Source organism: Actinia tenebrosa, unplaced genomic scaffold (assembly GCF_029948245.1).
Source record: "Actinia tenebrosa isolate PJP-AT-01 unplaced genomic scaffold, QUT_ActTen_1.0 PGA_scaffold13__45_contigs__length_12533684, whole genome shotgun sequence".
In the NCBI taxonomy this organism is placed as follows: domain Eukaryota; kingdom Metazoa; phylum Cnidaria; class Anthozoa; order Actiniaria; family Actiniidae; genus Actinia; species Actinia tenebrosa.
The window spans coordinates 4,502,078-4,524,099 of record NW_028292573.1 but is presented as its reverse complement, the minus strand read 5'-3'; the positions used below and the strand labels follow the sequence as shown (position 1 = coordinate 4,524,099).

At 39.7% G+C, this 22,022-nt stretch overlaps 3 protein-coding genes across 3 annotated transcripts; 1 reads left to right on the top strand and 2 right to left on the bottom strand.

Annotated features, from left to right (window-relative positions):
- Positions 1 to 281: 281 nt before the first annotated feature.
- LOC116290405 (proton-coupled zinc antiporter SLC30A2) lies at positions 282 to 6,393 on the bottom strand. Its single transcript, XM_031697428.2, has 7 exons — positions 6,260 to 6,393; positions 4,636 to 4,782; positions 4,133 to 4,286; positions 3,000 to 3,240; positions 2,188 to 2,293; positions 1,361 to 1,495; positions 282 to 921 (listed from the first exon to the last, which is right to left on the bottom strand). Exons 1-7 carry the CDS (start codon positions 6,342 to 6,344, stop codon positions 776 to 778), a joined length of 1,014 nt encoding a protein of 337 aa, XP_031553288.1. The 5' UTR covers positions 6,345 to 6,393; the 3' UTR covers positions 282 to 775.
- A 2,006-nt stretch (positions 6,394 to 8,399) lies between these two features.
- LOC116290422 (lens fiber major intrinsic protein) lies at positions 8,400 to 12,341 on the top strand. Its single transcript, XM_031697449.2, has 5 exons — positions 8,400 to 8,547; positions 8,934 to 9,230; positions 10,301 to 10,542; positions 11,000 to 11,080; positions 11,284 to 12,341. Exons 1-5 carry the CDS (start codon positions 8,523 to 8,525, stop codon positions 11,413 to 11,415), a joined length of 777 nt encoding a protein of 258 aa, XP_031553309.1. The 5' UTR covers positions 8,400 to 8,522; the 3' UTR covers positions 11,416 to 12,341.
- A 965-nt stretch (positions 12,342 to 13,306) lies between these two features.
- On the bottom strand, positions 13,307 to 22,019 carry LOC116290418 (nicotinate phosphoribosyltransferase). The gene is made up of 12 exons (XM_089028943.1): positions 21,718 to 22,019; positions 20,279 to 20,437; positions 19,849 to 19,897; positions 19,276 to 19,406; positions 18,267 to 18,579; positions 17,790 to 17,930; positions 17,241 to 17,325; positions 16,502 to 16,582; positions 15,808 to 15,910; positions 15,063 to 15,220; positions 14,048 to 14,155; positions 13,307 to 13,545 (listed from the first exon to the last, which is right to left on the bottom strand). Exons 1-12 carry the CDS (start codon positions 21,929 to 21,931, stop codon positions 13,468 to 13,470), a joined length of 1,620 nt encoding a protein of 539 aa, XP_088885069.1. The 5' UTR covers positions 21,932 to 22,019; the 3' UTR covers positions 13,307 to 13,467.
- Positions 22,020 to 22,022: the final 3 nt, after the last annotated feature.

Genomic DNA, 22,022 nt, shown 5'->3' with positions numbered 1-22,022 from the left:
AGTAAATAGTTTAACGTACTGAACAGGTGCCCTCCTTCAACTAGTCTCCTACGCAGCCGCTATTAGTGTCGTCACGCAACGCTCACTCCCCTTTAGGGGAGTGAGCGTTGCGCAGGAGACTATCTTTCAACTGTACTCCCTAGGGCACCTTTGACACCCTTCCCGTGTGGGATAAGTGTGATGATTGATTAAGGTTAGTGGGAAATTCCCTTCGACAAGAATCTGATTATCCCATATAACCTAATTTGGATGGTGTCATTCAGTCCACACAACACACTGTATTTATAGAAAATATATATCAACTGCTCATTTTATTACAATTTCTTTATGTGCATAACGATCAAGTTCATGTCACCATGTCACGTAATGTCACCATGTCTCTTTATGTCACGTAATCCATCTTCACCAAATATAATATCCTTTCAATCAAGCTTGTTTTCGATTTTTTTTTCCGAAAAATTGACGCTATTAAATGTTTCTTCTAGCGCTTTGATAACTCACTTTGGGTCTTCTAAGCAGTGTTGCTAGGCAACCTTCCCCGCGGGTTGCCAACTGGGTTTGACAACTGGGTTTGGCACACATTCTTCCCCGCCATGCTTGGCCGACGTCACACACATGACGTTATACCGGGTACATTCCTTAAGATAGCACAAGGTACTCATAACCAGCATCTCGCAAGCAGGCCAAAAGGGAAAAAGCATTTCCAGAAAGGCCACAAAATCATGTTTGACGATGTCCCAGATCATGTCTTGCTTTACAACCAACGTTGCTTGGCCTAATCCTGTGGCTCGTCGCATACTTTGCAGCTTTCTCGGTCGTCCGAGTGAGTTTCGATCTGAATAGTGCTGTGTTTAATGTCGAACTGTTTACTGCAAAGAGTTGAAGCTTCTTCTAAAATTTTCTGTGAATTGGAGTCGTCAGCTGTGATTTAAAAACGCACAATATCAGTATCATCTTCTTGTATAACTTTATGGGGTTTACTACTGGGATGTTTTTCATTTAGCTTTGTGATACGTCCTATAAGGGTAGAATAGAAAACATATCGACTACAAGCTCCCAGTGGCTTTTTGAGACTAAAAAAATCATGTTTGTAAGTGGCCTAGAGGACCTGGAATCTCGGCTTGTTGCTGTGAAAGGAGAATATAATCACCGATGTGTGATTTATTAAGGTTAACAGTTTACCAGGCATCCATCCTACCAGGACTGGGAAATTTCATATGTCACTAGCTGGGAATGCGAAATGTAATCGATAAAATGGGGTTCCAGCACAATAATAAGACTTCAGCCGGCTATCGTACCATGGTCATCAATGTGAAGTTAATTAGAAGTTTAACTATAATTATTAATAATATATAGTTACCAACAACAAGATGGACGGATAGCGCGTCGGTTCCTACAGTTAAAGACCAAACGTGAAGATCGTGAACAGCTTCTACACCAGGTATTGACGAGAGACTCGTCTTAAGATCGTTAAAGCATAAGCCTTTTGGCATACCTGATTACCAAAAATAACCGCATTAGAATATAGTGACTGAAAGAGCAACAGAAATAACTGTACGTCGATAATTTCAATGGTTTGAGAAAATCATGTCATTATCAACAACGATGCTGTTTGTCAGAGTTGGCGCAAGTAATGCTACAGAAAACCTAATTCTATTTCTGTAGCGCTGAAAGCAACATGTACAATTACGGATATGGACACTTAAGCGATGCGATTTCGTGCTTACTGCGCGCAATAGCTGCAGAGATGGACACGTAAACGGTGCGATTCGTGATTGCGCACAATAGCTTCAGAGATGGACGTCACGTAAACGGTTCGATTCGTGATTGCGCGCAATTGCTGCAGAGATGGACACGTAAACGGTGCGATTCGTGATTGTGCACAATAGCTGCAGAGAGGGACACGTAAACGGTGCGATTCGTGATTGCGCGCAATAGCTGCAGAGGTAGGTAGACACGTAAACGGAACGATTCGTGATTGCGCGCAATAGCGGCAGAGGTAAGCATGTAACTAAGCGGTGCGATTTTAGTGGAAGAGCGCAACAGATGCAAATATGGAAACGTATAAACGGTCCGATTTTGTGGTTACGCAAAGTTACGCGCAAAACTCAGGAAAGGCTCCGAAATTAAATGAAATAAGAGGCATGTATACACTGTCATTGATCATCGTAGAAACCAGACACTTACCTTCCATTAGTACGATAAGTGCGTCTTTTAAAATTGCTAATGTCGTAACTAATACGAGTACCGAGAATAAAAATGTACAAATTGGATCTGCTATCGCCCACTCAGGCTGAAAAATAAAAATAAACTCTGATATAAAACACATTATAATGATTTGTCAGCATTTTTTTCCTGTTTCACTAGGAGCCGTGAGATCTAAGGACAGCATACCTATCATAGCATGTTATAGCTTTCAAGGCCGTAGCCACCACTTGGACAGTGGTCCGTTTTTTTATATTTACTTGTGTAATAAATATTTTTGCGAGGGAGAAAAATGATTCCGAAGGTAAACGTGGTGCAGTTAAAACCGTACCAACCGTACTGGTGACTCAGTACGGCCCTGGCTTTAGTGCGGTCTTGTTTAACCGTCTCATATGTGTGGATTATATTGATTTATAGTCAGCAAGGATTAGCGCATAGTATAGCCTGACTTTTTCATATAATAACAGACCAGCGTGAGCCATAAACTGCTTCATGAGGCGTGCTATCCACTCTGAACAACACGCACATTTCAGGATGTTATAGTCACAGTGCGCTTTTTTGAACATCTGAATAACTGTGCCGCACTGTGGCCTTGAGTTAAAAACCTTCAATTATTATTGATACCAGAAGTCTTCTGGGCTTATCTAAGTCAGGACATGGCTATAACTCACAGAACGAATTGGAATTCAGCCTGTTTACATAGGTTTTGGTGGGAGGAAAACCTGAGAACCCGCAGATAAACCCTCGAATCAAGGGAGAGAGTGACTCGATGTTATACTAAGATGATAACCTACCTTGACCCAGATTATAAGAGCGGCTATAAAAACTCCTACACTTTGTAAGAAGTCTCCTAACACGTGTATAAAGGCAGCTCTAACGTTCACGTTTTCTCCTTCACTCTCGATAACGAAGCTCGATGGAGATTTGGATAAACCCTCTTCATTCGATGTTTGGTGTTTGTTGTCGTGACTATGGCTCCCTACACCGAGGCCATGGCTGTGACCATGACCTTTCTGATATAATATCGCTCCTAATCTACGAGAAGCAATAATATATTACATTTTTTACGCGACTTGAAGTTGTGAAAGGCCCATTATAGCCCTCTTCTTCAGTCATTTCATACAAGGCTCGTGATTTGCCTATTACGCATGTTCTTATATGATTTCCGAGCCCATCCCACACGGCTTACCGCCTCATCTCTGATATATTACTTGGATTAATTAATGAGTAAAACAATCAGGCAACCATCAATCAAGCGGGCCAGAAAATAGCCAAGAAAGCCTGGGTTAGCCACAGGTTTGTCAGTGAAACTGTTAGTGCAGTTTTCGTATGACTGTGAAAAGTTCACGGCACGAACACGGTCGTGACACAGCAAGGGATACGCCAGACAAATCACATTGCACAAGAATTTACTCTCCATCCAATCAAATACCCGGAACACGACATAAACACGGCGCGGACACGGTCACGCCAAGATCACAGCACTTTTAGACCAATCATATTGCGCGTGAAAAAAAATCATCCAATTAAAATTCTAGAAAGCATCACGGTCACGGCACGTCACGCTTACGGCACTGAGCTTTTCACAGTCATGCGAAAACTGCTCTATGTGTTACCCGCATTAAAAATAGCTAATTATTTCTATGATGATGATGATGACGGTGGTGGTGATGATGATGGTGATGTTGATGATGATGGTGATGATGATGACGAGGATGACGAGGATGATGATGACGATGATGATGATGACAATGATGATGATGATGACGATGACGATGATGACGATGATGATGATGATGACAATGATGATGATACATACAGTTGTTTGCAAATGCATTTTCAAAGTAATGTTTTAAGATATCCAAAAGGACAAGACGTGAGATGTACTATAGCTACTGACAAAACGTACAAACATGAAAATACTTACAAAACGTTTATAACAAGTCCTCCTGCTGCGGTTATTAACATGACTTGCGCGTCCAGCTCGAACTGTTGGCTAAGGATTCTTTGTATTGCCATGTAAACCAGTACACCAGTCAGTACCCATATCACTAACACAGACAGCACTGCACCCATCACCTCTGATGACAACAAACCAGTACACTAAAGCAGTTGAAAAAAGCTCACGGCACAAACACGGTCGTGACACGGAAAGGCGCTAGCCCAATCACATTGCACGAGAATTTACTCCCATTCCAATCAAATACCCGAAACACGGCTTATGAGCACGGTCACGCAAAGATCACGGAACTGCGAGACAAATCACATTGCGCGAGAAAAAAAATCACCCAATCGAAATTTTAGAAAATATAACGGTCGTGGCAAGACATGCATACGAAAACATATATTCCTAACTCGGATATCACTACACCCATTGATGATTAACCACACGAGGAAGCTAACGAGGATTCACCAATTCATTACACATACCTGCCCTGTACCAGCCATAAGATAGTTTTTTGGTAGCAGGTCTTGTAGCAACCCATATTGCGAACAGCGATATCATGAACCCCGCGAAGTCTGATAGCATATGAGCAGCGTCTGTCATGATAGCAAGACTGTTGGACAGATATCCACCTGGGGGTGGGGAAGATAATAATAGAGACCATTAGCATCAGGTTTACTGCTAATCGCTAGGTCCCGGATCAGGCCCAGAAATATGCACACATACACGGATAAACACTCAGCATCAATGAAATTCAATATGGTGTCTCTACCAGCAACAACTTCGTTATAACGCATTTCTAAATGTGACGGAAAACGCCTGACGTCAAACTGCAGTTTGAGGTTTGCGCTACCGAGAGCGGTTCGCAAAGAACATCGTGTTAAAGGTATTTAATTTCGCTCATGTTAGTAGACGTCGACATTCGATCCCAAAGCTCTGCGGCTGACCGCTGACCATGAAGAATTCAGGCTCTAGAGCATTTTCGTATTGAGAATAAACATTTGAAAACATAAAATTTTACAAAGAAATTTAGATGAACAGAGTAACGAAGTCAAACCTACTTCGTACAACATACATTTCTTTGATGATTTAAAAATTTTAATATGTTGTCCACTTTACGGAAAAATTTACAAAACTTCGGCAAAATTATAAAATTTTCCTGCGCCATCTTGAAACCGTGCCTGCGCATCGAAACAAGAACGGCAGTGACCTTGGAATGATATAGAGAAGTTTTTTTTTTTTTTTTTTTTTTTTTGAAACACCTTGGACAGTTATTCACATGTCTCTATCATTGCCAAGTGATAGTCGTTGTCGCTTCGATACACAGACACGGTTATCTTTCAAGCTGTTAAGGGGACAATTCTTAATTTAAACAGGAAATTCATTTTCTTTCAAGCAGATAAAACAAGTATACCATAATGTCTGCAAGCGGGAAAAGGGTACGGGGTTTGGAGTTCCAAGACACGACACTCGCGTATTAAATACTCTATCTAATTGGCTGACTATTGTAGGTGTTGTCCTACAATCCAACCCGTGATAAGTGATAACACTAAAATACCAACCCGTCAAAGACTCTCAGTATTAATGGCCGTGAATCAAACTGTGGCAATTTGGTTAACTGCTCAATGGTAATCGCTGGCTCAATATCGCCACAGCCGCGCGGTTATACAGTGTTGATTCGATAAACAACAACAGTGGTATAACGAGCAAAGGATAAACAAATTTTACATTTCAGGTTATTCGCCGGTACTGTAGTAAATCTTAGAACAGATATATGCTTCGTAGTTGAATATAACCAGCCCGAGTCACACACACTTTATATTCAACTACGAAGCATATATCTGTTCTAAGATTTACTACAGTACCGGCGAATAACCTGGAATGTAAATTTGTTTATCCTTTGCTCGTTATACCACTGCTGATGTGGTGGCCGATATTGCTATCAACTGCCCTTCTCAAATACAGTCTTCTGTGTCACAAATTAATCGACCATCACTAGGTGACAATAGATATCATCCACTTCAATTATCATTACACGATCTTTTGAAAATGTTTTTTTATCAGTGTTAAATTTAGTCGACGATGAATCAAAAGCACTCACTTACTCACCGATAAACTCAGCTAGCATGAAGATCAGGCAAAATATACTAGCAATCCATAGCTTTTTCCTCGGGTCGTTCCTTAATTTTTTCATTATTTGATACAGAGTAATAAAACATAAATGTGAGAGAAACAGTGGTGGTGGTGTGTAAGAAAGGACGGTCACCTGTCGTAGCGGTACCAGCAGTTTTTCTAATCTATGACGGCAACCAGTCAAGGATCATTGCACATGCGTAGATAGACACTGGTAGGTTTGTTTGTTTTTATAAACTTTATACAAACAAACCAACCAATCTCGTACCCAAGTCCTGCGTTTCTTCTGGCTTGCGGCGAAGAACGAGGGCTTTGGCGTAATCCATTTTTCATGGCGCATGCGCAAATCTCCGGAAGTGGAATATAATCAATGAAAATCATACTTTCAAACAGAGTTCTGTGTTTACTTCTGATGAAAATGAAAATTAGAAATCGGGAACACAGTTTTTAATTTTTGGCAAGTCTTTGAACGCATACCGGAAGTCCAAGAAATCCTGATCTCAAAAAATGGATTATACCAAAGCCCTCGTTCCTCGCAGGCCAGAAGAAACGCAGGTTCTGGGTACGAGATTGTAGTGGGGGAATGATGGGAACCGTGAGCGCCTCACAGCGGCTTCGCGGGGCTAATATGAAAATACTAAATAGCTAGCAGGTTTTTTTGTCAGGGATTTTCCTCTGCTAGCTAGATTTCAAATTGACGGATTTGGGTAGACAGGAATAGGTTGCTCAAAAATAGAAAAGTTTCACTATTCTATATTCTATTAGTTTAAAAAATCAAAAAAGAAAAACGGGAAAAAGCTGCAAAAGCGTGAGTAGGTATAATGTTTGGGTCACCCATCTAAGTGCTAACCCTCCTCAGCCGAGCTTGACTCAGTATATTGTCGAACGACAACGATTTATCCACTGGACCACGGTTACAGGTGAATCAGCATAACAATAGCCGTAAAACAATGCACCAGATAGACTAGACTTTTTAACATCACCTTTTTAACCGATTCCGTGCGTGGCAGAGATGCAAGGGATTAGCCGATATGGTCTGGGGGCCGGCTGGTCTCTCCCCTGATGCTTCGGCTAGAACATTTTCTTGCGTAATTCGTACACCCAAGGGCAGAAGGATTTAATCGCCGTCAGGTCCGAAGTCCATACGACGCCCCAGCTCTGCGGATGTCTCGGGGGTATGGCAAAGTGGAATCGTTTTTTTTTTTCTTTGAATTTCTTTTGGTGGGCTCGAATCCCATCTTATCCACATAAGATTTTTTTTTTTTTTTTTTTTTTTTTTTTTTTTTTTTTCTTTCTTTCTTTTTTTTTTTTTTTTTTTTTAATCCATTTTTTTTTAGATTTAATTCTTCAACAATAAGGCTATCTTTTTAGCGAGGAAAAAAGATTTATTCCTATTCAGTTGCTCGTAATTATAAAGCCAGCATATGTCCACTCAGACGCTTTCCTATCTTTCCTAGCAAAGTTTGCTGACAAGAACATCATTTACATCCCGTGAAAGGACCTTTGAAGATATCACATCCAGTGAAAGGACCTTTGAAGCTTAGATCACATCCAGTGAAAGGACCTTTGAAGATAAGATCACATCCAGTGAAAGGACCTTTGAAGCTAAGATCACATCCAGTGAAAGGACCTTTGTAGCTAAGATCACATCCAGTGAAAGGACCTTTGAAGATGAGATCACATCCAGTGAAAGGACCTTTGAAGCTAAGATCACATCCAGTGAAAGGACCTTTGAAGCTAAGATCACATCCAGTGAAAGGACCTTTGAAGATAAGATCACATCCTAGCGTTGTGACGAGGGATGCTTTTTTTGTGATTGATCCCAAATTGGTACACAAAATGTTGATCCATGATCCAAAAAACTCACGTATTTTGATCCTTAATCCCATAAATAATCCCTTGATCCCTAAATTTATTCATACGATCCCGATACCTCTTCTGTGATCCCTGATTCGTTGATGTGATTCCTGATCCCACATGCCTTGTCACGACCCTGAAAGTATACATAGGACTAACTATTTACCGAGTTAAAATACACCACTAAGAGCCATCATACTATGAGATGAGCTCTTGAATGATGCATGTTGACTTTGGAGAATTTTGACAGAATCTATTGTGCTATTGCAATTAGAATAATCTTGTATAAGCAGACCTCAGAAACTCAAATCACAATCATTCCCTAGTTACTAAGAATTCACTTGGACCATCATCTTTCTTGTTCTCGATAACACAACCAGAAATGCCTAGGTGTAGGATGTTGAGAAGTAAGTTGATTTACTTTATGAACTTGCTGAAATACAACTGCTTTAAACAAGGCAGTCTTTCTGTTAAAATTCCGTACCAAAACTTCATTTGTGTGCAGTGTATGTTGTCATTGCTTCCAAACCATAAAGCAATCACTACGCAAAGAAAATTCACTTATCAGAAAAAACTGATTTTGAACGTAACACCTAATATTTATTAATATAAAATCTGAACTATTATTATGTCTTTATCTGGGAGGAATTAAGACTTGTGGGGTCATATAAAGTCATTTTATTGAAATCTCAAAACAAGCCAAATTTTATTTCCTTGTCATCGTAAAATTCAGAAAGTGCTTTGTTTGAACTATTTATCGTTTAACGCTATGGTTTTACTTTTCTTACACTAGTTGGTGCTTTTAAAGTCTTCACTGGTAACCTATGGTTGTCAGCCTTCGCTGAGTATGCCGCTACGATGTTCTTCGTCTTCGTCGTGAGTGGTGCTTCACTTCGCTGGGAAGGAACACCTAGTACACTACAGATTTCTCTGGCTGCAGGCTTTGCAATGGCTTCGGCTGTGCAAGCTTTTCGTTGGGTCAGTAGGCCATTGGTTCATGCCAATCCCTGTGTTTCTGTGGCTGCGTTTTTGTCTGGCGACAAGGCGCTCGTTCCTGTGATTATTTACATCTTTGCTCAATGTTTTGGAGGTAAATAAGACGTTCATTTTGCTTAGAAAACGTTTTCAAACAAAATTAAAGAGTTGTAGGCAACTGAAGCAATTGGAAAGGAAGAGTTAGGGCGTTGCAGGTCTATATCGTACGATCGACCAAAAAGGGCGAAAACTAAAAACAATCTACTAGCCTTTACTCAGACTTTTCTTTTCTTCCTTCAGCGTATTAAATCCCAGCAAGTATGTCAACTAGTCAGTCAAACCTCATTTTTAGAACCAGTTTATTACAAATGCTTTTTTTCTTTTTCTTGTTAAGGCTATCAAATTAATGGTTATGAGTTACCAAAGTTTGCCAGAATTGAGACAAAATTTAATGTCTAGATTCACGATGATCGTTTTTCGATAAAAATCCGCGACCAAATCGAACCATCGTAAAAATAAACATTCGAACGATTTACAATGTACTACTATATCTCGCGTGATTACATTCTTGAAATTTTAAGTTGAACTAATCTTGGAATCGAGTTAGTCAATGGCTGGACGCCACAATCACTTATATAAGAATTTTTTACACACTGCGGTATTCTTGTTCGCAAACTGAATGAGAATTGACATTAACTTTTTCTTGACTTCGTTCACTTGTGATAACAATATCCATCTTTAACGATAATGGAATGTGTCGGTAACTGAATTAAAAAGTAAACAAATGTGAAAGTGGTTTGATTAGACATGTGTAGAAGCTGTTTCTAGGATAAACCTACCACAGGTAGCCCAAGATATTGTCAAGTTTTAATACGCGCAAGGAAACCGAAAAAAAGACGAATCTTGATTAAAGGGTTTTACCTGCGGTTTATCGCAGAATTCTTCGCTTGCGTGATATGTCATCGCGGCCATGTTGGTGATGTTTAACAAAATATTTTTTCACTAACTTTCTTTCGTTTGTGTCTTTGTTATTTGACTCTCTTGAGAATGCTTGAAATGATTAATTGGGAGAGCTTTAGACAGCCGGTTAAATTAATGCACGAGGTATGGGGAAAAAAATGAAGTAAAAGGAAAAGGAAGGAAGGAAGGAAAATATTTTTACCGGGTCGTTTTGTTGTGTTTTAGCCATCACTGGAGCAGGTTTATTGTACGTTCTCAGTCCCGCACACGCCCGCGGGATTCTCGGTGCAACCAACCCTGCTACGGGATTATCGAATCTTCAGGCTCTTGGCACTGAAGCCTTTCTAACGTTTTTCCTGGTCATCACGATGCTTGCCACACTGGACGCCACTAAATATGACCCTTATGCCAGATACGACGCATCTGCTGCTGTTGGCTTGGCAACCGCCACCTGCTATCTGATTGGTGTAAGTAGGACGTTGTCATGGAGATCAGTAGGATTTGGTGCAAATACACCGATCCCGCATTCATTGTTCTACCTCCCTATAGTTACTGTTGCTATGTCGGACAAGCTAAAATGTGTTTTTGATATACGACAGTATCAGAACAGATACTGATTGCTAAAAATTGTAAATAATTGTCTTAGAATATATGTATTCTAAAGGTACTTTGAGCCAAAAATTCAATAGCTACTAAAATATCAAAATCCTATATGAATTCGAGTTTGTTGATCGGACATTCTGTATTCCATTGGGAAACTACCCATTGTTTGGGTGGACACAACATAGCCGGGATCGGTGTATTTGGACACTAAAGAGAAAATAGAAAGTATCTGCTTTAACAGAGGAATGGGTTAATTTTAAGATCAAGTAACTCCTTTTGGTTCTACCATTTCATAAGACTCGTATTTTAACTGTTTACCAGGTCCCATTGACGGGTGCTGGCTTAAACCCTGCGCGATCACTTGGACCGGCGGTTTTTGCCAACACATGGAATGATCATTGGGTAAGTAGAGACAACTAACATTTCCGTTTCACAACAGTAATATAGAAAACAGAAAAATACTTAAAAGTTGGGTTACATTAGCCTGGGAATTAGGGCCGGCGACAAAATTCGCTAAACTTGCTGTGATAGTTTTGAGAGCATCCAAACACAGGCAACCCAATTCTTGCTGCTGTTTGGACTTTGTTAACGAGTATTTTTCGCAGGTTTACTGGTGTGGGCCGCTGGTTGGCGCAGTGTTTGCAGGGTTGATGTACAACATGTTGCTTCATAGTCGATCCGCGTGGGACAAGCATGACCCGCCCAGAGACAGTGATGAGGTTTCATTGACACACTAGTGGACTTGAAGGCCCAAACCCGTTATTTAGTATACGCCTATTTCAAAAAACGTCGTCGGTCGGAGCTCTGAAATCCGAGACAGAGTACGAGCTGCGAAATAAAATATATTCACAGCGGAACAACGTAGTTTTCTTTTGGAATATGAAAAATGACCTTTGAGTTGGAAATGTGATTTTTCGTATTTTAGCCAGAAACTTAAACAAGCACAAAATATCCGTTTAGTCTCAGATGGCCCGTTTCAGATCTCAGACCAATGTTTAATTGAAGTGGGCGTAAAAAGACAGAAAGCTATTGAAAAAGTATTACAACTAATGACAAGTAGCTAGTACACTAATGAAGCTAGGAATGAAGTCTAAGGTCAAAACAGTTGCCATCTTACGCGACCCAATTTTCAGTTGTGAATACCCACCACCTCTAGCAGATATCTTCAAATTTCCCTAAAATGAATAGACCCCTTGCATCACTTTGGAATTTAGCTTAATCTGGGGGACAAAACAATAGGTTCCAATTCTCAGGGGATTGGAATTCTTGTGTTTTCCCCCCAGATTGAGCTGCTTTAACGTCACATGCAAGGGGTCTATTGCAGTAATAAATGTGATATATGTTTATGTGTATACTAAATAACGCATTTCAACAGTTCTTTGAGGGGGAAGGGGTAACAATAAACTTGGGTCCTTATGGTGGACCATTGTTTTGACTTAATTTTTCTGCTCAACCTCGTCCCCAGGGCCCTCTCTCTCCTCGTCGTAAGAGGGTCCTAGAGACGAGCCTGTTTTCTCCTTCAACACCCTTCATAGATTTTTCTTTTCCAGTTATTCTTTTGTGTTTGCTTTATATCAATTACTGGTGTACTTTTAATTATAACTATTTAGATTCATCTTTTACATGCATACACATAATGATAAACAAATCACGTTGTGAAGTACTAATGTATTAATTGTACTAACGTATCTAGTTTGGATCCCTGCTAGCAGTCTCTCGTAGTCGAATCCTGTAAGAGACAGCCTGCGTTGCCGGCGGTCCGTTTTTTTTTTTTGAGGGGGGGGGGGGGGGGGAAGTCTTTTCCTCTCTCTCCCTCCACCTCCCCTTCCCCCCCACCCCCCAAAAAAAAAAAAAAAAAACGCAGACCGCCGGCAACGCAGGCTAGTAAGAGAAAATAGGAGTATTTTCCCCAAGGAAGGCTCTCAGCATGGAAATAGTTTGCGAACTGTAATGAGGGATTTTTTTTTAAAAAAAGCACCATGTATGAATCTCACATCTTGGGTTCGGGACTTCTTCACTCTATATGTCGGATACCTGACTTCACATCTCGAATACCGGACTCCTATTCTCGGATACCCGACTCTATATCTCGAATACTAGACTGTAAATCTCAAATACCGGTCACCACTACTAGACTGTAAATCTCAAATACTGCTGGTCACCACATCTCGTATTCCCGACTCTATGTCTCGGATACCGGACTGTAAATCTCAAATACTGGTCACCACATCTCGTATACCCGACTCTATATCTCGGATACCGGACTGTAAATTTCGAATACCGGTGAGCACATCTCGGATAGCCGACTCTATATCTCGGATACCGGACTGTAAATTTCGAATACCGTTGAGCACATCTCGGATAGCCGACTCTATATCTCGGATACCGGACTGTAAATTTCGAATACCGGTGAGCACATCTCCGATAGCCAACCTCATATCTCAGATACCTAAATGGATTAATCCTATTGGTGAGTTAGGGACCGGTTTTTATTTAGAAGGAAGAACAACAGTTGCCTTTGCCATGCTTGGCTCTTCCTGACTCCATTATTTGCAAGGCGCGATTTGTCCTAACCTCTCTTTCTCCCTGCACAAAAATTGGCGACCCCCCACCCCCCCCCCCCCCCTGTTTACGCCCCTTCTCCCTTCTAAATAATTACCAGTCCCATACAGTGAATATCAATTCAAAGAGCAAGCCTCAAGAGTCTTGAATCGATGATTGATTTGATGATTATCCCGGCGGGCATGTGCATGATTATCAAGCTAGTCTGTCTACTATTGTTTCATTGGCTAAGCTAGTTCACCAATAGGCATATGTTCCAGCCACAGTTGATGCATGAACGAATACAATTTTTCACTCAGAGAAACCTGAAAAGAATAAACAATTATGAGTAAAAACCAAAAAAAGGCGGGAAGATTTACAGTGCAACTTCTATGACTTGGGACACTTAGACAGTGACAAAGCGCTCTTTAGCCCCACCCGTCACAAACAGTGCTCTGCTTTAATAGTATACAAATGATATAGGGATAAGAGAGAACTACAGACCAAACTTCAAGCATTTGGTTTGTTGGCAGCCAATAATCCTTCTAACTGAGGTGATGCTACAAACAACCTCAAAATGGGCCAAAGTGGGTTTTCAAACAGATTTCATGAAGTCATGGTAGTCTAGGTCATGCCAAGGTCATGGTGTATGGAGATACGTGGTTTAAGGAGCACCATTTATCCCTTTACCTACCCCTTTGGACTTTTTTCTCATCTACTCCCCTATCCTCTGTCATGGTGTGTAGGTCCAGATGTGAAATAGTATGAGAGATGACAAGGTCACTGTGAGGAACAGAGGAAATCAAACAACACAAGTGACAAACTCACCTTGTATGGTGTTGGGTTAAGAGGTCGTTGATAGTCAGGACGGAGAACTAGCAATGCTGCCGTGAGTTTGGACTGGATTTCTTTTAAACTAGGCAGAGGAATGGCTATCTGAAATCAATAACGCATGTGTTAGTAAACACTTTCTGAAATAAGTGTTTTTTTTGTTTAAATTTTCATCAGCTTTTGTCAGGTAATCAGATTGTTTTTGTAATTTCTAAGCAGCAGCAGCAGCAATAACAACAACAACAACAACAGCAGCAACAACGACAACAGCAGCAGCAACAATGACAACAGCAGCAGCAGCAATAACTACAGCAACAACAACAGCAACAACAACAGCAACAACAACAGCAACAACAACAGCAACAACAACAGCAACGACAATAGCAGCAGCAGCAATAACAACAGCAACAACGACAACAACAGCAACAATAACAGCAACAACAACAGCAACAACAGCAGCAGCAGCAACGACAACAGCAGCAGCAGCAACGACAACAGCAGCAGCATCAACAACAGTAACAAAACCAACAGCAGCGGCAGCAGCAGCAGTAGTGGCAGTAGTGGGTGTATTCTGGTTCAGCTAATAGGTAAAAAGCCTTTTGCTTGTCATCTGTCAATCAATATAGAAAGAATTACAGTTTATACAGTTTATAGGAAACGTTTCTCAAATAAGCTCATTGAGCTGAGGAACTGTCTTATAAAGTGTTCAAAACGGATCACTGATGGAGAGATACCAGGGGTAAAGGGTGCAGAAGCTAGTTCTAGAAGAAACAGAAGCTAGTTCTAGAAGAAACAGAAGCTAGTTCTAGAAGAAACAGAAGCTAGTTCTAGAAGAAACAGAAGCTAGTTTTCGAAGAAACAGAAGCTAGTTCTAGAAGAAACAGAAGCTAGTTCTAGAAGAAACAGAAGCTAGTTCTAGAAGAAACAGAAGCTAGTTCTAGGAGAAATATAATTAACCTTTTTGAAGTCTAAAAGACCTTACTGAAGGACTTCATCATTTCATGTGACTCACCTTTCCATCTTTCCAGCAAAGTTTCAATAATGGCTCTACATTAGAGGGACACACATAAGCACGTTTTGCTTCATCAAATGCATGTCTACATAACACTCTTTGACCTTCAACTGGTGGAGACTCAGAATCTCGTTGCAAAAGATCTAGGAGTGGGCTTCCTGTGGTGACAAGGAGATCTCATTTACATACTGTATTAAAATCATTATGGGTAATGCCTGGAAAGACTAAAAAACGAGTTTGCAAAGTTAAATGCGAGTACTATGGAAAATTTCCAACACAAAAAAAATTGTAATGTGTATTGAACTTCTTGTAGTTGCAAAATCCAATGATAATACGACACCTTTTGAAAACAAAATATTGAAATCTTATTTCTTTATACTTCTTGAGCATTCTGCCAATCCCCAAGTGCTTATTAGAATATCATCTATTCTTGAGGTGCAGGTAAAATTATAGCCACTATTTTGGGTTGACTTTGACAAAACATTCGGTCTTGGCTTTTCTTGTCATGTCAACAAACATAGTGGACACGTCTTTTGTCCTTTTATTCTCATGGGATGGGATGCACGCCACCAATTTTGGATACAAATGTTGTAACAGAAAGTGTGTGCAAATGCTTTGTGCTCTCATGAAGCTAGCACACTCAAACAACCAATCAGAATGAGAGATTTCTAAAAGTTATTTTATAATAACCAATGATAAAATACAGCAGCTTCTATATGTTACGCTATTGAACTGTAACACTCACCATCTGCTCCATACAGTCTGTACACTGATTTCTTGCCTGGAATTGTAATTTTTTCAATGTCTTGACTAAGCTTTATGCGGGCTTTTCCACTCAATTCAACCAACTATTAAAACAAGGGTAAAAAACAGCAATGAAATAAAGAAATTTATAAAATAACCTTTCTCAGCACTTTGTACATTTTTGATTTTGTGAGGAAGAAAAGGCTTTGGAAACCAAGGGTTACAGGTTAGTGGCAGTGTACTCTCCTCTCATCTCTCAAGTTCAATTCTAAAACTCTGCATCATATACCATTCGAGATTGTTAGGTCTCTCCCTTGACACAAGGGATTTGCTCTTGGACCCAGGGCTTAAAATGATGGGCAGACATCAGACAATGTCCGGCCAGAACTGGCACTTGTCGGATCAAATCTCAAATCAATTTCTCCCTCCACAAAACTCAACCTGCTAAATCCCAGTTTGGGTGTTTGGGTTGTAAATTAGTGATGCATTAGATCAGCCCTAGTGATTTTGGGGTTGGATTACGTTAGCTTTGCCCTGACTTTGATCAGCCCAGAGGTTGTTTCAGGATTTAATAAAATCTGAAGGCATCTGGGCACAAGGATCCGATACACTATTCCTAATTGCTTTAATGGCTGAAGTTCATAGGCCATAAAGGAAGTCTTTAAAATCTAGACGTCAAGCATTTGTAACTATACCTTAAAGACACAACCTAATGCTGGTTGTTTTTGACACGTGACCAGATGAGTACCAATACCAAAAGAATCAATGGCATTACCCTGTTAGTAACATACATAAAAAGATCACAACTAAAAAAAAGCAATAGTGACTGCTCAAAAAGTCTGATATTTAGAGGTGCTTATTCAAATCCATTCAAGCCAGACAAGTTTCATTTTTTTCCCAGGCATTGTTCAGGAGATCACCTGTTGGCTTTGATTGTTAAGCCTGACCTTGCAGTGAGAGCAAAATGAGTACACTTTGTTGAGTGTCATATGTTGTGCATATTGAGTTTAGTTGAGTGAGATGCAAAATTTATGGAAGAGCCCCATACAGGGAGTGATGGTTGTAAAATATAAATTTATTTTATTTACTCTTTCTTTGCCTCAAATAAATTCAAAATATGCAAGTAATTGATTAAACAGCTTGAGAATATTCATGGAAGTCAGGTCCTCTTGGTCTTTGAATTAATTCATGGATGACATGAATGTAAAAAGTGAGAGAACAATGGGAAACCATGGGAAAAATTAGGGACACCCTGGACAAATGGAGTGACAAATGGAGTGACAAATGGAGTGACAAATGGAGTGACAAATGGAGTGACAAATGGAGTGACAAATGGAGTGACAAATGGAGTGACAAATGGAGTGACAAATGGAGTGACAAATGGAGTGACAAATGGAGTGACAAATGGAGTGACAAATGGAGTGACAAACTTACCTGCTGTCTTAATGAGAGTAAAGTATCTTCATTAATGTCGTTACTGGCAACAATGATGCTTTTGACAAGCCATGGCTTCGATAAGCTGTTTGATACGAAACACATTGAAGTATTTCATTTTGTATTTGAAGTGTACTTTAAGGTATTGGGCAATTTTATAATGGGTGACAAGAAATATTTTTTTCAGGAATGATAAGGAAGATTTCATAGATGACATTTTTCTAGAAAATTTTTTCTACCACAAATGAAAAGTTTTTAATATTTCACTACCAATACTAATGGTGAATCCAATGGGGTTGTTGAATCCCCTATAGAGGCTTTACACCAGCACGTCACGGCAGCCATGTTGGATAGCAGGAAAAATGTGATCATTTTACATAAAAGAATTCAATTCAATTCCCAATATTGGATTTAAAAAAATGGAATGAAGGATAAGATAAAACCTCCAAAAAAGATATGTGCCAGCCACCCCTCTTGGAATCATTATGATCTGCCACTTAGTTCTTTTGAAACCTTAAAGTTATAACAAAATTTTTAAAAGGAACTCACTGATCTGCTACTTTTTCAAAACATTTTCTGACTTCTTTGGAGAGGTATGCCAAGTCGCCAGAATCCAATCTCACTCCAATAGCTTTGTAGCCAAAACTTTCAAGTGCAAGTGCGACAGCAATGTAGCAGGGAACTCCACTCCTGGATCGAAAGATTATCATGGATTACCGGATTTTTAGACTTTGTATTTGAGAAAATTAATGGATTTTTAGACTTTTATATTGCACTCTTCAAGAAAATATTGTGTAGAGGAAGATGAAAATGTATTCATAATGGGGAAAAAATGATATGTTACAAGTGTAAGGTTCATCCATCCATCCCCCCATCCATCCATCCAGCCAGCCACCCACACTCCCACCCATCCTCTGTACCCTTTGCCTTGAAAATGAACCACCGGCACACTTTTCCCCTATCAGGACCTCCTGGCTGGTCGATCTTTACTGGACAGGTGTGTCTTAATCGCCAGACTTTACATACCTTAAAACATGGTAGGTATCAACTAAAGCCAAGAAAAAATCTGGGAAAGCTACTGCATATGCAGCAAAAGACACAAGCTCTCCCATTCGCACCTCATCTTCAACAACACCTAGAACTGGTGCTATTTCCTTAAGCCATTTTTCAATTTCAGGGAATATTTCCCTAGGTTTTTCATTCTTGTTGGCAGGTTGTAGAGTCCCAACAGTATCCTTTTCCTGACCATTAAAGGAAGTGACAAACGCATGAGCCATGGTACCTTTGATTGGAATATTAAACAGTTTGCCAGCCAAAACATTACTTGTGCCATTAAACCCTATAAAGTGTCATACATAGTGTCAGAAATAGGATTAAATAGACTCGTGCATTGCATTTCAGACCACATGTCATTACCTAGACTATTATTTCTTTGTTTCATTTTGAGCATTAGAAGACACTTAACAAATCGAAGTCAGTTTTCTATGGGTCTGTACTGTAATCGAACATGAAATGACATCAAAATTGTCCCAAACTTAAGTGGAACCACAAGCGTAGTGACGGATGTGGTAAGCACGAGCAGGTCTAGCCTCTAATTGACAATTGTTCTAAGCCAATCAATGCACAAGAAATTTTCCAAGTTATGGTAAAAATGAATGTGGATACAATCCAAAAAAGAATTTTATTCAGAAGAAAATGACACATGTTCTAAAATTGGGAAACCTTACATTCAAGGTTCAAGTTACAGCACTTAGAATATGCTGAAATCACTTCTACTTCTTTCGCACTTACATGCTACTTCCTACATACCATACAGAGGCAAATCCAGGAATGTTTCAAGGAGGGGGGTGCAACATCCAGGATTTTCGTTTTATGATGGGGTGCACCCTTTGCTTCCAAACTTAGACACCAGCTCATCTAGTGGGGGGAGGGGGGGGGGTGCGCTCCCCTGCACCCCTCCCCTAGATCTGCCCCTACCACATTCCTGAACATTGTTTGTGAGTGAGTGCAATAAACTCAACCATAGTATTTATACCTCCCATGTAGCAATACTTTGAGGCAGAAAGACCTCCATCGGGACCCTGTGCTCTGCGGAGACCAAACTCTAGGAGAGTTTTATCCCAACCAGCAGCCAATCTAAATCTTGCTGCATTGGTTGTAACCAAGCTATTATTTAGACAAGTAGGACAAGAAATAGTTAGTGGTATTAAATCAGTACATGACAAAAAAGCTTCGAAGATTGAATAATCAATGAGGGTATACCCAAGAGTCTTGACTTAGTCAGGTATAATTTCAAAAACATTCTCTGGGCTGAAATAAATCAGGGCACAGCTAAAACCACCAATGAAATTAGTCTTAGCATGTTGGATTTTTGAGGGGAGAAACAGAAAACTTGAGAAAAACTCTTGAACCAAGGGAAAGACCAAACAAACTTAACTCAAATGCTCAAATGTGAGTACACAAAATTAATATTGAACCTAAGACCAAAGAGGTGAGGTAAGCTAGTGCAGTGCCACTAAACCACCCTTGATTTTTATTTGTATTCATGTCCACAGGTATACTATTTGATTGTAATGACTGTAGAAATTTTACAAAGTTGAATACAAACCTTGCATAATTCACTAGGGTAAGAAGGGATGTCTCCAGAAGTTGGACAACTAAAAAAGAAACATTATGTAAACTTATGCAGGTCAGGTTTGGTTTCACGATTATTTATAACCTATTACTGCACATTAGCAGCACACCCTTCTGTGCTTCCTACATAATTCCTCTTATTTCATTTGCAACAATCGCATGGCAAAATCTTATCTCATCAGAAGGCTATGTGTACCCTGAAAAGGAGGGTCTTGAAATAATTGATGAGTTGTATGAAGGACAGTCCTCCAAAATTAACAATGGTTACCAAAAAATTGGGGAGTTGGAGAAAAAAAGCATTTTAAAAGCTATTTTCTCAATCGATCCCCCCTTCTTCTCACCCTGACAATAAAAAATTTGTCTCTTGTGTCTAAGCATAGTTTTGCACTTCATGATGGACACACCTGGTAAGGGACCTTGGACTCTCATGAGGGGTACTTTTGGGAAGACGATACAGCCTTCTGGGACTGACCACAGCTCTATACAGCTCATGTCAATGTTTTTCAGAAATGTGAAGAACTCATCTTCTGTGGTGGCTGGGAGCTGTTTTCTCAAGTAGGAGACTGTCTGAAAATAATGGCAAGCCTGTCAGATGGTGGGAAGAAAAACAGTAAAGTAACAGAATATTGTAACTGATAGAATGTTAAACATGCAATGATAAAAGTTAAAGTAGAGTAGACCGGGGGGGGGGGGGGGGGGGGGGGTACTCCCTTTGTTCAGGTGGTAGGGGTGATCGGTGCTCCCGTTTAGGGTTGAAAATGTTCCCTGTGTGGACCTTTTAGGGGTTCCGGCTCAAAAGTCAATTATGTAACATAACTCCATACAGCATGACAGGATAGGATGAGATAGGATGGGATGGGAATATGAATATGATATATAATAGAAGTCAGGATGGGATAGAATAGAATATGATAGGATGGGATGGACTAGTAAAGGACGGGAAGGGATAGAATAGGATAGGAGGGGATAGGATGGGATAAGAGGGGATGGGAGGGGATGGGATGGGATAGGATGGGATAAGATGGGATTCGATGGTAAGAAATGGATGGGATAGGATATTATGGAATGGGATGGAATAGGATATTATGGAATGGGATGGGATAGGAAAGAATAGAATATCCAGGTCAGAATGAAATACAGTAGATGAAAATAATAATTAATAAAACAGTATGGAATAGAAATAGTTCATAAAAGTACAAAAAAATCATGATCTTAAAGGTCTGATTGAATATCTTATTATTCCTAAAATTTATCTCCCCTTGTTTTCATATGAATAATTTACAAATCTGCAATAACATGAATATTTGATGAAAAATGGTGATCTTTCTTGGAATTCAGCAGGTCTGCAAAATTCCTGGAAGCTAACTCATTTTTTTGAAGAAAAAAATTCTGATCGCATAGTTTTAAAGAAAAAAATCATTACTCAACTCAACATATTAGGAGGATTACATACAATGCCGCACCTAAAACAATTGCATAACCTATTGTCATAGTAGTAATCTCTCAATTGTGTACAAAATTGCATAAACGTTGTCTTATATTTTAAACCGCCAGTGCTTCCTCCAAACACAGATCTTGAAATTTTCTAATTAAATAGCATTTATATATGTGATAAAACATTTACACCAAGAATTAAAGTATTATAAGAATTCTGATTTTACATTGTGAGGGTTTATAATTTAATAAACTTTTCATTAAGTGCGATTTAGGTGTCGAAGCATGTAACTTATGGAGATAATTAAAAGAATTACACTATATTTTTTGCTCTTAATCTTGTTATAATTTAGGAATTACTAGATCAGTACCCTTGCTAGTAATATTTCATAGTATTAAATCACTAAACTACCTTGATCAGTGATTTTCCAGGTCTTTAAGAAGTGCAGACACTCTTCTAATCCTGCAAACACAGTGAACTCTCCGCTGAATGGGTTCTTCCTGAAAAACAAGTCAAACACTGCTATATCGTGTGTTTTTCCACTCTTCCAGTACGCATAGGCCATTGTGACCTGGTAGAAGTCTGTGAGGAGAGGCTGAATCACAGGACTGTGCCATTCCATGGTGATTTGCGAGTTTAGTTTTGCAGTAAATAGGATTTATGTCTCAGCTGCTTCGCTTTTTGTATGGAAATGAACGAAAGTGAAAACACAT

What these genes read in the sequence shown, in the direction of transcription:
- LOC116290418 (XM_089028943.1), bottom strand. Translation starts at nt 21,931, where the DNA reads ATGGAATGGCACAGTCCTGTGATTCAGCCTCTCCTCACAGACTTCTAC. An exon ending in TACTCTCATTAAGACAGCAG is followed by an intron (nt 16,583 to 17,240) that starts GTAAGTTTGTCA and finishes TGTTACTAACAG; the next exon opens with GGTAATGCCATTGATTCTTT. An exon ending in CAGACTGTATGGAGCAGATG is followed by an intron (nt 15,221 to 15,807) that starts GTGAGTGTTACA and finishes TTGTCACCACAG; the next exon opens with GAAGCCCACTCCTAGATCTT.
- LOC116290422 (XM_031697449.2), top strand. Translation starts at nt 8,523, where the DNA reads ATGCCTAGGTGTAGGATGTTGAGAA. An exon ending in CTTTGCTCAATGTTTTGGAG is followed by an intron (nt 9,231 to 10,300) that starts GTAAATAAGACG and finishes GTTGTGTTTTAG; the next exon opens with CCATCACTGGAGCAGGTTTA. An exon ending in CCACCTGCTATCTGATTGGT is followed by an intron (nt 10,543 to 10,999) that starts GTAAGTAGGACG and finishes ACTGTTTACCAG; the next exon opens with GTCCCATTGACGGGTGCTGG.
- LOC116290405 (XM_031697428.2), bottom strand. Translation starts at nt 6,344, where the DNA reads ATGAAAAAATTAAGGAACGACCCGAGGAAAAAGCTATGGATTGCTAGT. An exon ending in CATGCTAGCTGAGTTTATCG is followed by an intron (nt 4,783 to 6,259) that starts GTGAGTAAGTGA and finishes CCCCACCCCCAG; the next exon opens with GTGGATATCTGTCCAACAGT. An exon ending in ACTTATCGTACTAATGGAAG is followed by an intron (nt 1,496 to 2,187) that starts GTAAGTGTCTGG and finishes TTTGGTAATCAG; the next exon opens with GTATGCCAAAAGGCTTATGC.